Source organism: Fukomys damarensis, unplaced genomic scaffold (genome assembly GCF_012274545.1).
Source record: "Fukomys damarensis isolate Sample0158 unplaced genomic scaffold, DMR_v1.0_HiC HiC_scaffold_16, whole genome shotgun sequence".
Lineage (NCBI taxonomy): Eukaryota > Metazoa > Chordata > Mammalia > Rodentia > Bathyergidae > Fukomys > Fukomys damarensis.
Genome location: NW_022900928.1, coordinates 62,107,306 through 62,121,379, shown reverse-complemented (window position 1 = coordinate 62,121,379; position 14,074 = coordinate 62,107,306). Strand labels below are relative to the sequence as shown.

Here is a 14,074-nt window from a genome sequence, read left to right as displayed (position 1 = left end):
ACCACAAACTTAAGTGTTTTAAAAAAAGAACTCACTAGGGCTAGGGATTTAGCTCAGTGGTGCCACGACCTGCCTTGCAAGTGCAAGGTCCCAAGTTCAATCTCCAGTACAAAAACAACAACAACAACAACAAAACTCACTGCTCACATAGTGGCACATGTCTGTAATTCTGGCACTATGGGAAAGCTAAGATAGGAGAATCACAAATTCAAGCCCAATCTTGCCACTCGATCATGAGTTCAAGCCCAGCCTGAGTTACATAGTGAGACTTTGTCTCAAAATAAATAAACAACAAAAGGTTAACCATGATGGGAGAATATACTACATACAAATCAGCAAACACTATAAATCAGGTTGACTCCCACCAGTTTGTTACTAAACGCTACATATCCAGTCCCTTGGTCTTATGGGGCCTCATATATACCTCTATTACCACACTTATTAAAGTGTACTTTGAATGTCTTTTCTAGAATTTGTGACTACCATGAAGGTAGAGAGCTGTTATATTGCTCATTTCTTCAACTCTAGCACAGAGCTTGGCACCTATTGAATTCTCATTAAATGTGTCAGAAGGATGGAAGGAAGAGTTGACAAATGAATAGAAATGAACTTTGGCTCATGCAAGAAGAAACTCAACAGGGACCAGCTTTCTCACAACCAAACTGAAGATGCTACCCTCTTGGATAGCAAGCTCACCGCTGAGAATTGCTGAGAATGCAGGATTGGGCTAGAGAAATGTTGTCTCTGTCAGTTGGCTCCTGACCAGTGAGCAAACAGTGAATAAAACAAGGATAATCATGAAGCACAGAGGCCAGTGGGCACTGCTTCCCTTTGTTTGTCTTAGGAGCTACCCAAAGTTCAGGGATTTTGTAGTCTCTGGAAGTAAGATGCCCTCTAAAAGCCTGAGGAAGCTAGAACGCAGAAGGAAATAGAAGGGGGCTGGGGACTTAGCTCAGTGGTTCCGCTGCCTGCCTTGCAAGCACGAGGACCTAAGTTCAATCACTGGTACCAATAAAAAAAAAAAAGAGAAGGAAATAGAAGGAATGTGGTTTGTGGTTTGTTTTTGCTCCCAATTATATCAGTTCCAAGAAACAACTGAGATCACACTGTGGCAGGTGGTCTCACCCAGTAAGCCATGTTGTTCACGTCTTCTGCACAGACTGAGAGTGTGACACCTTTCTATATAAACACTGAGGCTCTCGCCTGATCTGGGGCTCACTCTATGGCCCTGGAATTTATCATTTAGGCCCATTTAGGAGTTTTCTGTGGAGAGGTCTGGATGTGGTCTATTACAATAGCCAGTAAAATATTCTGGTTTGGGTCTCAGTTTCTGGGTATTTCCATCTCTGCTGGTAGACTCAAGAGAGAGAAAGGTCTTCATTTTTTAGAGTTTGTTTTTTTTATTGATTCATTCATCTACTCACTATGTAAGGAAATATGGTACACATTGGAGATATAATGAAAGAAAAGCTCGTTCAGGTGTGGTGGCACACACCTATAGTCTCAGCTCTAAGGAGACTGAGTCACAAAGACTACAAATTCAAGGCCATCTTGGGATAGATAGTGAGACATTGTCTCCAAGTAAATAAATACAAAAATAAAGAAGCAAGCTTAAGGGAATTGGGGTGGAGGTAACAGATAAGAAAAACATAGAAGAGGGCTCCGGATTTAGCTCAGCGGTTTGGTGGCCTGCCCTGCAAGCGCAAGGACCTGAGTTCAATCCCCAGAACCAAAAAAAAAAAAAAAAAAAAAAAAAAAAGAAAAGAAAAGAAAAACATAGAAGGCAGGTGTGATGGAGCACATCTATATGCCTAGCTACTCTGGAGACAGGGGCATGAGGATTGCAAGTTCAAGACCAGACTGGACAATTTAGCAAGACCTTGTCTCAAAATAAAACAAAAGGACTGAGGTTGTACCTTAGTGTAACAACCTGGGTTCAATCAATTCCCAGTATTTAAAAAAGAAGAAGAAAGAAGAAGAAGGAGGAGGAGGAGGTGGAGGAGGTGGAGGAGGAGGAGAAGGAGAAGGAGAAGGAGAAGGAGAAGGAGAAGAAGAAGAAGAAGAAGAAGAAGAAGAAGAAGAAGAAGAAGAAGAAGAAGAAGAAGAAGAAGAAGAAGAAGAAGAAGAATAAACAATATATGAGAAAACAGGTGGATGATTTAGAAACAAAAAAGGCCAATAAAGAAGCCCAAACTCAGGGTGGAGTAGGGAGAGCCTTTTCACAAAGGGCATTTGTTCTGAGTACAGTTGGCTGGGTGAGGAGGACAGGAAAATGAAACCCCCAGTGAAGGAATGGTAGGGTGGTGAGAGAGCTCAGTGCCTCCCAGGAGGCTGCAAACCTGGGTGCAGATAATTCCGGACTCATTTGGGTTGAATAGATTCACAAGCTCACCACACAGAGTGTTAAGGGGGTTTAAAATAGGAAAGGGAAATATTGTATAAGTCTGTATAAGTGATGTGATTATAAAGCTGTCTCCAAATGGCCTGTTGCAATTATTCTAAAATGCACAACAGCTGTATTTGTCCCCTTTCTGCCACTGCTGAAATTTACACTGTCATTGCTCCAGGAGGAAGGCTTGGCACTAATGATAGGCTGGCTGAGGATGGCTGGAGTGTGACAGACCTCTAGTTAGAGCCCTGGAAGCCTGAAAGCAGGGGGAACTGCAAAGCTCCCAGAAAAGCAGTTTGTGACAGCAAATGTGGTCAGAGCACCACCTTGTGGCAAGTGTTATGCATTCATAAATTTGGTGCAGCCAGAAACTAGGTGCAAGCCATTTAAAATTTGATGATACCAGGCAATTTTAGGTGATGTGAAGGTCATGTCACTCCCCTATTCATGTCATCACTTTCTTTGCCCTTCACTCCCTCTTTAGTTTCTCCAGCACCAGCCCATACCAAACTTACAATCTGTTCTCATTATGCTCCCATTTAACTTACATCTATCACTGGGTTGCCCTCCCTTCTTCACTTGTGCTCCTTCAAATTTTCACTCATTACAGGCTCCCAAATTTCATGGGAAACTGACTCAGTGACTTCTTAAGGGATAACTTTTCTATTCTCCTCCTAAGAGCAAGAATAAAATCTTGGTTCTCCACTCCTGAAAGTATTATTAAAAGTCATATCAAAATTTTAACATAAACAGAAGGAATAAAATTCTAAAAAGTTCATTGTCTTAGATTCTCTAATGCATACTTGCTATCAATAGGATTCATATACTGGTGATTTACATTAGCAGCATTCACAATAGAAAGTGGGAAGAGAAGCCAGGGATTTAGCTCAGCAGTTCCATTGCCTGCCTCGCAAGTGCAAACACCCGAGGAGTTCAATTCCCGGTACCAAAACTGGGAAGGGGAAAGGGTGGATTAGCCTGAACTCCAGGAATCAGTGACAGTGAAGGGAGCCTGGCTTCCACACTCTCAGCACATCTGCTACTCGAAATGGTGAGAGTAGAAGTCCAGGGAGGGAGTGGGACCTGGGTGTTTCTTGCTCTTTTCCTGGGCATATGAAATTACAGTGGCCCAAGGGGAGTTTCTTACAAAGGTCTTCTATGTGGGCCTTGGAAGCAACAGCACACAGAATCCCAGAGGGAAGCACAGAAACAGTACTAGGGATCTGAAAAGATATGGGGAGGTACAAAAGGATCCCATTGCGAGACTGAGAGGAATTCAGTTTCTAATTTCTCCAGAAGACAGTTAAATTCCAAGGAACCTTATGATCAACTTTCTCAGGACCCAATCATTCAGAAATATAATTCACTATTTTCAAATTAATACCTCTTGTTATGGTTTATATCCAGATATCCCCCTAAAACCACATGTGTTCATAGGTAGGACTTTGGAGAGATGACTAGATCATGGGATGTGATATTCAACAGTGGATTAATTCACTGATGAGTTTGCAGCTAAATGTGACTTGGAAGGTAAAGCCTGGTTGGAGGAGAATTAGTCCAGTGATTGGTTTAGCACAGTTCTAGGTGTGGGTGATGGATTTACAGACAAGGGAAGACCCACCTACAGTATAAGTGATACCATCCAATAGTCTTGGAGTCTGGATGGAATAAAAGGAAAAGCTGAAGGAAAGTTGCTGCTTCTGGCCTGCTATACCATGTTCTCCTCTGCCTCTTCACTGTGCTATCCTACATTAAAGCCAGCTGACTACGGATTGAAACCTCCACAAACTGTGAACTAGAATAAACTTTTCCTCTTTTAACTTGTGGATGTCCAGTGTTTTGTTCAAGCAATAATAAAATAACTCAGACAGACAGTGAAGCTGAAAGTTTAGTGATGATCCCAGTTTACATTTCCTGGTTGGAAAAGCCAGGAGCATGGACAATCTGAAGAAAGCTGTAAGGAATGACCAAAGCCAGTCCAAGACTGAAGCTCTGAGCTAGCAGTGCTGAAGGGGCAGGGCTGCCCAAGTCTTTTGGAGGCAGCATTAAATCCCACATAGAGGCCAAGCCCAGAAACAAGGAAGTTTCATGGCTTGATGACATAAAACTAAAATGCCAGGTAAGGCAAAACCTACGGGAACTCAGTCATTTAGAAAAAAGGGGTGGGTGGGCAGCTTCTGGCTGATGGAAACAGCCCCTCAGGGACAGGTGCGGATGCTAAAGGTAAGCAGATGCCAGATTTGGACAGGTCTGATAGCTGCTGGCCTAGCCACAGATAACATAGATGGACAGACCCAGGAAATGATCATAGGGCGGATAAAAGATTTACTCTTGGCCAAGCGCCCAGCAGGAAGGCCAAAGTGACTTTGAACATCAGCCTTGCCCTTGGGCTCTGATTGATGCTTAGGTTGATACTGTGTGGGACAATTCCATTTACAAATTTACATGGTTACCTGGAGGCCATATGGAGATAAGACAAACCACTTTCAATTCACCTGTTTGGCCCATATGGAAGCCAGAAGGAACTTGGCAAATGACTGTTGACTACCGGGAACTAAACAAAGTGACTCTTCCATTGCTTGGAGGGCAGACTGTAAACTTCTAGGTGTTACCACAGGCTATATATATAGCCCAACTCTGTGTCATAGCTTGGTGGCCCAGGACTTGGCCACCTGGATGGAGCCTTGCTCTGTGTTGCTGTTGATATTATGTTAACCTCTGATTGCCTTACAGATCTGAAAGCCACTGCACAGTGTGAAAGAATCTTTGCTGGCCTGGGGGTGGGCCATTAAACAACAAGGTCCAGGTGATACAGGGGGAAGAGATGTAACTAACTCCCAAATCAGCTAGATATCCAAAGTGTGAGTTCGTGTTCTCTAAAATCAAAGAATGAATTCTAGGAACAATAGAGGTTAAGAGTAAGAAAAATTTATTGAGAGAAAGACAGTTTCTGTCTACAAGAGACAGAAGAGGGTCCAGAAAGTGGCTTGCCCACTCACCCAATTTCTCAAAGGTGTTTTATGGGACAAAGCTGTGAGGCAAGGCAGGTTCAAGGTGGGACAAAACTAGAGTCAACTAGTAAGCTTACAAATACAGTCACAGGTAATATTGATCCAGCGAGAAATCAAAAAGTGGACAAAACTATGAACAACCAATAAGACTATGACAAATATAATCACTTATGTAATATTGTTTAAGTGGAGAATCCAATAGGGAAGCAAGTCATGTAGCAAGTATACAAGGAAGGAGCAAGGATTTTCAGTGGTAAGGGGTGAGTCAGGGATCTTTCTTGGAAGATCTTGGTCCTCCACTAAGGTGATTGATACCTATTTAGAATATAAATCACTGCTATTCATGCTATGTGGGTGTGGTGGTTTCTCTTCTTTTACAGTGCTGGCTTTCAGTGAATGTATCTCCACTGCCCTCCGTATTGGCTCCTCCAGGGCTGGCCCTGTCTAATTGCCTACATGTTGTCAAATTAATTTACTTATCTACAATGCAGGGAGCTGGCTTGTCCAATTCTTAAGTATTGCCTGGTTGAGTGAAACAAAAGTAATACCAGACAACCCAGAAGGGGGCAACATGAGACTAGACAGATGCAGCAGAAGCTGCTTTCAGGACTCAAAACCGGGCAATTGCATGAGTACAAGCCCTCTAAATTATTGATCCAACCCTGCCTCTTACCTTTACTGTAAATGTAGATGAGGATAGGTTTGGCTGGTGTTTGTGATAAAAGCAAGGGAAGAGGAAGCACTCTATATTCTTTTGGTCACAACTGTAGAAAAAAGCTAATAGTTGGTATTCTCTGAATGAGAAATGGTGATGGACTCTGCTCTGCACCCTGATTAGGAAACCATTAGCAGTGATGTATACTGTTCTACATGCCTGTGAAGGAATCATGCTACAATAGATTGTGGAAGTACAGACTAGATACCCAGTAAAGGGCTAGGTCCTGGCACCCATGATATATGTATGACTCAGGAAACTGTACAAGATGAGAGACTACAGGTTATGACACCTAGCTCCTATGCAGAAGGGAAATAGACACCTCTGGCTGAGGCCTAGTATACTGATGGCCATAGCCATGGCACAACTCTACAATGGACAACAGTTGCTGTCCAGCTTAGTATAAAAGTACTCTGGTTTAAAACCAGGACAGACAAGTTGAGCCAATGGGCAGAGTTACAGGCATGAGGATGAACCTGTATGTGTTTACATGGACAGTTGGGCTGTATACCAAGGGTGACACTTTGGTTACTGGCTTGGGTGACCCAAAAGTAACAGATAGGACACTGACCCCAGAGTATGGGTAACAGCCCATTAGATCCCTCTTAAAAGCACAGCTGACCAGTTCACATACCTGACTCACAGAACAAGGTCCTGAAATAATAAAAGGAAACTTGAGATAAAATGCATCCTCTCAGAAGGATGGGATCTCCCTATAATGGAGTCACATGGACAGCATTATCTCCTGGGCACACATGTTAGATGCGTACCAAACTTGTTTGTGTGGTTACAAGAAATAAACAGATGATTTAGATACTAGTGAAGGGACATGACATGAGAGTTTTCCCTTGACAATGACAGCTTTCTCCCAGATAGCAACTGGAGAAAACTATCCAGGAGGCAGAAAACTCCACTATTGTGGAGCCCTGCCTGGCAGAGGACTTTAGCTAGGCCTTTTAAGAAAGGTCTTTAATTGTCAATAGCAACTATGACCCTTCAACAGAAAGAAGCCCGATCAATCTTTGCACATCACCCTTTACGGCAGTTGGAGGGTGCTTCCTTAGAGGGAACAACTAAATTGGTACAATTAGACAAGAATACATAGACCAGAGGAAGATTACGGTCTAGTTGACCTCCTCTGCAAACACAGAGGGAAAAGACTTTAGTCAATGAGTGATTACATGTTACATAGGGTCAGCACTATGGGCCACTAATAAAAATGATATGCCCCTGATCTTTGAGGGTGTGGGAAGTGGGGAACCACTGCTAATGGACTCAAAGCCTGAGGGCACCTGAGGATACCTAAGGACACAACCCTGCTGTTAGGGGCATGCACACAATGGGAGACTGTTATGTAAGAATGACTTAACATAGACAACTATGCATGTAAAACATGGTCATGTCAGGACACCACGATGTAATGTCTGGTACGTCTGATAAGGAAAGGGTTGAATGAATAAAGATGAGCAGTTCTTGAGCTCTTCAGATCTGGCTCACCTGCTCCTGCTGCTTTCATGGATCTCAACTCTGATTGCTTTCCAGGGACCCTCACAGGATACTGGACCCCTCCTGGTGCCAGTTGGAAGGCTCATTCCTGACATAGCACATGCCTGTAATCTCAGCACTCCGGGGACTGAGGCAGAAGGGTTGCTCTGAGTTCAAGGGCAGCCTGGGCTACAGAGTATGACTGTTAGAAAAAAAAAAAAAAAAGTTAGTGATGATAGCCAGAGAGCCTCTGTAGTAGTGCGTAAAAAAGCACTACTTTCTCCTGACGAAGAAAGGTAAATAAAGTTGAGAACAAGGCTTAGGACTTAGTCAACAGAGTAGCTGAGCTGCAAAGATGAAATTTTCAGAAAAACAGGTTTACTATGCTAAATTCTTACATTTTGATACTATTTTGTTAATCCTTGTATTTTAACTGGAATATTTGATCCATTAATATTTAAAATTGGGGCTGAAGGAGCAGTTCTGTGGTAGAGTGCTTGCATACCATGCATTACCAAAAATATATTTTTGGAGTAATTACTGATAGGACTAGACTTAGCTTTTCTGTTTTATTTGTTCTGTGTTTTCTTGGTTTTGTTCTTGTTCATCCTTTTCTGCTTTTAAAAATTTCATTAAACTATTTTAAATTACTGATTGGCTTTTTAGTTATAACTTTGGCATTTCACTCTTAGTGGTTACTTTAAGGATTTCAATATATATTCTTTCTTTTTGGGGGGGCAGGGATTGAACTCAGGACCTTGAGCTTGTGAGGCAGGCAGTGGCACCACTGAGCTAAATTCCTGGCTCATACAATATATATTCTTAACTTTTCACAGTCTAGGTAGAATACACTTTCCCATAAAATGTAATGATCTTGCAATCATTTAGTTTCATTTACCAGCCCCTGCCATCCTTTATATTTTAGCTGTCAGACAAATTAAACCTTCATATATTGTACAGTCTGTAGGATGTCATAAAGTTTTTTTGTAGTAATATGTAGCCTTATATTAAACTAATTAAATTGATTTTTATTTCAGATAATAAATATTTTAGGTTCCCAATTTTTCATTTTGTTCTTGTTTATGTTTTCTATCTGTTGAGGTTTTCTGTTTTTTCACTTATATTTTATTTTACTTTATTAAGCATAGTTGTCATGGGTAATTTAATGCTTTTAGGTAGTAAGTCTACATCCTGTGTTGGATGTAGCCTGTTGATTGTTTTTTCCCTTGAAATTAGGTACCATTTCCCTGGTTCTTTATATATCAAGTGACTTTGAATGGTATCTTGAACTTCTTTTTGAGACAGTCTTGCTATGTATTCCAGGCTGGCCTTGAACTCACTAGGTAGTGCAAGCTGGCCTGGAATTCACAGCAGCCCTCTTGCCTGAGCCTCCAGAGTGCTATTACAGATGTGTGCCATTATGCCCAGGTTCCTGGATTTCTGAGACTCTGGATACTTTCCCAGACAGAGAGAGAGAGAGAGAGAGAGAGAGAGAGAGAGAGAGAGAGAGAGACCAGTCTGGGCCACTTGGTGAGAACCCATCACAAAGTAAAATTTAGAAAGGCCGAGGATTTAGCTCTGTGGTAAAGCACTTATCTACCATGTGCAACATCCTGGGCTCATTCCCTGCTACTGTCACCTGGCTGGGTCTCTGAGTTTCCCAAACTTAACCCACCCTGCTGTAGCAGGCTTGTTGACTCCTGTTACAGAAAAAGGATTTTTCAGGATATACCAGAGACATAAGTAGGATTTATTAGGCAAAGACAGAAAGTACAGTCCACACTGGGCAAAAGTATCTATTATAGAGCAAAAGCAGAAAGCAGCCTTTGTTGGAAAACAAAAGAGAAAGCAAATATCCCCAGGTCTTTGAACCTGGGAGGGGCCCCTAAGGGTCATCACAGGGACTACTGCTTCAGGGATTTTATACTCAAAAAATGACTACATTGCCAAAATTATCAGTATAAATCCACCAAAGACATTCTTTGGAGGGGAATGAATATCTTGTTCCTGGTCAAGAAAATCCCCCCCACTCTCATGAGATCTTTGTTGCGTCTCTAGGTGCCATTGCTTTGGTCATCTGGCACCCTTCACTGAATCTTTCTGACTCCCTCTTTGGTTTGGCCTTGTGCTGGCTGCCTTTAACTTCCTTTGCCAGGACTCTGGTCATCTCAACACATGTACAAACTGATTGTTAAGATTTCTATTGGGAGTCTGGTTAGGTTAGGATGTGCTACCCAGACCTTAGAAAACAGAACCTAAACTCCGCAATGCCTGTGGAAGGCAGTGAGCCTCTTGTTTCTCAACTGTTGGTTCTGGTACTGTCTTTATCTTACTTCCTTGAGTGAGTCAATTTATGACCTCCGGTAACTTCAGCTGTGTCTTAGAAGCTGCATTCTTCTCAAGAAGTACAACTGTTAGCTATGATTTCTTTGTCTCCTTCTATCTACCTTCATTTCTTCTATTCTACCTAAGCACCATGAGGAGACAAATCCTTCAGAGTGTTGGTGCTTTTGTTACAGCAGTGAATTAATTTAGTTAGACTCAAATGGAAAACTGATAATAGTTTATAGCTCAGTTTATTTCTTTGGTCTTTTTCTGTTTTGTAGCTGTAGTAGAAGGATCAGCCTGAGACCAGGCAGACTTGACTCAAGAACCTGGGGGTCCTCTTCACCTCTCTCCTGGTCACGACCCTTCACTCATGTTTGGTGTTCGCTTGTGTTCCATGTTCTGTACTGGGTCCTAAGGCCACAGCCTGGCTGGTTTTCTATGACCCCAATCTGCTGGGTGAACGAAGTTGCAAAAATGGGCGCACAGCCTTTGCCAGAACTGTGATCCATATTTTCCTTTCCTTTTAAAAACTCTGCCAATCTCCAAACTCTTTAAATTCTTTTTTCCCCTGTGTTTAGTTTATGATTTTTTTATTGAAGAACAGGTTCATTAAATCTTGATTCTCCATGTAAAGGTACAAGATCCCAGTAATGAATGTAACTGCACTGTCTACCTAGAATGTATCAATAAATTCAATTAAAAAAAATCTTGATTCTCTATAACAAAAGCAATACTATTGTTTGATTTACTTTTAAAACTTTAACTTATTTTAAAAGGCAACATCATTTCAATCATAGAATAATGAATATCTCTTGCTATGGACTGAACATAATCATAAAATCATTAGTAATTTTTTCTAAATTGAAGGTAAAATAACACAGTATTAGAAACAATAAATTCAGGGGCCGGGGGTGCAGCTCAGTGGTTCTGCCACCTGCCTCACAAGCGTAAGTGACCCAAGTTTGATCCCCGGTACCAAAAAAAAAAAAAAAAAAAAAAAAAAAAAAAAAAAAAAAAAAAAAAAAAAAAAAAAAGAAACAATAAATTAATAAAATACAATTTCTTTTGTGAGAACAAAACTATTTTCAGTCATATATATGTGTATATATATATTTTTTTAATTTTTATTTATTTATTTATTTTTGAGACAGGATCTTGCTTTATAGTTCAGACTGGCCTTGCACTTACTATGTAGCTCAGGCTAGACCCAAGCTGCTAGAACTCCTCCTGCTTCAGTCTCCTGAGTGCTGGGATTATAAGCATGTATCACTATGCCCCGCTGAGAAGGCTTCCACTTTGATACAGACATCATTCCTCAAAAGCTGGGAGCTAAAAGGGAAGCTATTTCACAAAACAGATTTGCTAACCCCTTGGACATGAAAAAATCTAGATTTTTGGCACACTATATATAATAACATGGCAATATTTTCATTTTTTTTACCTAGTAGATAATCAAATTATAATTTCTACTGACTAGGAGAAAATGTTAAATCCTTGCCTCATGCATCAGCCAGCATGAGTTTTCTTCTGTAACCTAAAATCACTTTTGTTTCTCAGAATCTGTGAGGACATAGAGAAACTTATTAGGGAAATGAGAATGGTGTTTTTATATTAGAAGAATGTTCTTCTGGTCTTGTGTATTTATGATTAGTTGTAAATTGTGTGTAAAGTGATAGAATACCCGAGAATCTACCACCTGCTTATGAAGATGGATGGATTAGTGCAACCCCTGTGAAGTCCTGGATGTGCCCCTTCTCCTTCCATTCCTGCCCTTTCCTCAGAGCTGGTATTCTGAATTTTGTGTTTATAATGTTCTTGCTTGTATTTGTAGTTTAGTCATGTGTTTATCTCCCTCCCTGGACATTATGTTATGTTTTTGTAATTTTGTAACCAAACACTGTGGGTTTGCGAGTACAAAGCCAAAAATGCTACTGGGAGATGAGTGGAGCAAGTTTTATTACCTTTAGCAGGTAAGGAAAGCACTGGGGTTCTGTGCAAAGCAGTGTACTCTTGGAACAAAAGAAGCACGGAGCTTCAATTTGGGGAGCACACACATATGGGAAAGCACAAGTAGGGGTATGCACATTTCTGAGAATGTTCAGTTCAAGGTTATAGATCACATGTTCAAAAAGGAAAGATTAGCTGGGTGCGGTGGTACATGTCTGTGATCCCAGCATTGGACAGGCTGAGGCAGGAGGATCACTGAGAATTTAAGGCCAGCTTGGGTAACACAGTCAGTTCACAGCCAGCCTAAACTACAAAGCAAGACCCTCTCAAAAAAAAAAAAAAAAAACAAAAGAAAAAAAAAAGGAAAGATGATAGACATGAATGTTTCTGGGTATCCTCTCAGTTCAGCATTATAACAAGCAAAGTTTACCCTCAATTGCCTAAAACAATGAGTCAGAGTGACCCAGTGACCTTCCCTGGTACTGGCACCGTCAGAGACCACCACAGGGACAGAAGACAAACAAACTCCTGAGCCCTCGACCTGTTACTCATTAAAAGCATAATGTATTTTCTGCACACACACACACACACACACACACACACACACACACACATGCAGTAAACTTCAGTTAGGCCTACAGGTGCCCAGTTGGTAACTAAAAGTAGCACAATGCTTGATCTTCATTTATCACTTTAAAACTGCTGAGCCAGACCCCTGCTCAGTGCTGCAGACAGGCATGTTAATCATTTACTAGGAGTCTGGCTAAAAGTTGTAAAACAAGGTTGATTAGCCCTAAATCTACATAATCTATCTCCTTCCCCTTTAAGAACTCACCAAGGATCTGGCCCAAAGTTTTAGGGTACAAAGTTTTACGTCAAGCATTGTCCTGCTTCTAGTTGCCAATAATGACCTGAGCTACATAGAGAGACCTTGTCTCAAAAAAACAAGCAGACTGTTATCTCAGACCAAATTGTTCTCAAGCAATAAGGACCTGTCCTGGATCCATCCTCATCTCAGCTGAGATCATAGTCAACCAGATCACCACCTCCTCAGCTAAAGTCCTTTCCCTATTTTTTCTTACTTTATACTCTAATAAATCTGCCTATGCCTCCCTCACAATGATGCATTCTGAAATGTTTTTCTGTAATGAGAGATTGTTTTGAGGTAATGAGAGAGGGTTTTGAAGCTAGAGTCTTCTAGAGGTGGTTTCTAGGTTCTTTCTGTCCCAAACAAAGAAATGGTCAAAACAAGCATAAATGGTAGCCAAGTTTTACATTTATTAAAGGTAGGAAAAGAAACAAGTACTGCAGAGTGAATGTGGGCCAAGTAAAAGCAGAAAAAGAAGTACACTGTACAGCATAAGGGTGGCCACCATGCAAGAGTGCACACAAAAACCTCAGTGGAGGCTTTTTATCTCCCTCTCCTCGGGCTGACTTCAGGTCTAGGCCATCCTATCAAAAACCTGCTCAAGTTCTCTGAGAGTCCATGTGCAGGGATTTGGGAATTGTTCTGTGTACATGTTCTTGGATTTTGTAATTAACAAGTCATACCTACACCTATGTCCCCAGCCAGTTTTGCTGTGCCCTATAGTCTCCTGCCTCAAATTGATGACCTGAGGGCAAGTTGATGTCCCCATCTGCTCTTCTGTGACAGGTCCTCTTAAGTTTCAACAAAAGGTTTTAGGAAGAACTTTGAAAATCTTTTTAAAAGAGTGGAAGCTAGTCCAGCACACAGCAATAATGCCACCACGCCAGAAGGCTGAGGCAGGAGGATTACAATTTCAAGCTCTGCCTAGGCAACTTAGCCACTTAGTGAAAACCTGTCTGAAAATAATCGATAAAAAGGTCTGGGCACATAACTTAGTGTGAAGGCTCTAGTTCAATCCCCAGTACTGAAAAAAGAAAGTGGCAAATTTCTCCTCCATAAGTATATGAATTTGTCTGCATTAGCTAAAGGTACTGTCTTGTTTAGGGGCTGACAGTTAGTATAAGTAGAATCATATTTTATGTCATCTTACGTGACTTGTTTTTTGCCACACAACACTATGTTCCTGAGGTTCTTCCAATTGCATAGCTGTAATTAATTTTTACTACTATATAATATTCTGTCAAATGACTAATTTACCAGTTTCACTATTGATATATGTTAATATGTATGTCTCTTCTCTGTCTCTGGTTTTTTTTTTTTTTTTTTTTTTT

At 41.1% G+C, this 14,074-nt stretch overlaps 1 protein-coding gene across 4 annotated transcripts in view; it reads right to left on the bottom strand.

Annotated features, from left to right (window-relative positions):
* Htr3b (5-hydroxytryptamine receptor 3B) overlaps positions 1-14,074 on the bottom strand; it is a 62,541-nt gene that overhangs the window by 41,889 nt on the left and 6,578 nt on the right. For 3 of the 4 annotated variants that reach the window (XM_019208217.1, XM_019208215.1, XM_019208216.1), the window contains exon 3: positions 7,613-7,802. The exons of the other annotated variant lie outside the window; for it this stretch is intronic. In XM_019208217.1, the coding sequence (XP_019063762.1) occupies positions 7,613-7,631 (19 nt within the window). In that variant the 5' untranslated portion in view covers positions 7,632-7,802. The remainder of the gene's footprint in view (positions 1-7,612; positions 7,803-14,074) is intronic. 4 annotated transcript variants of the gene reach the window in all.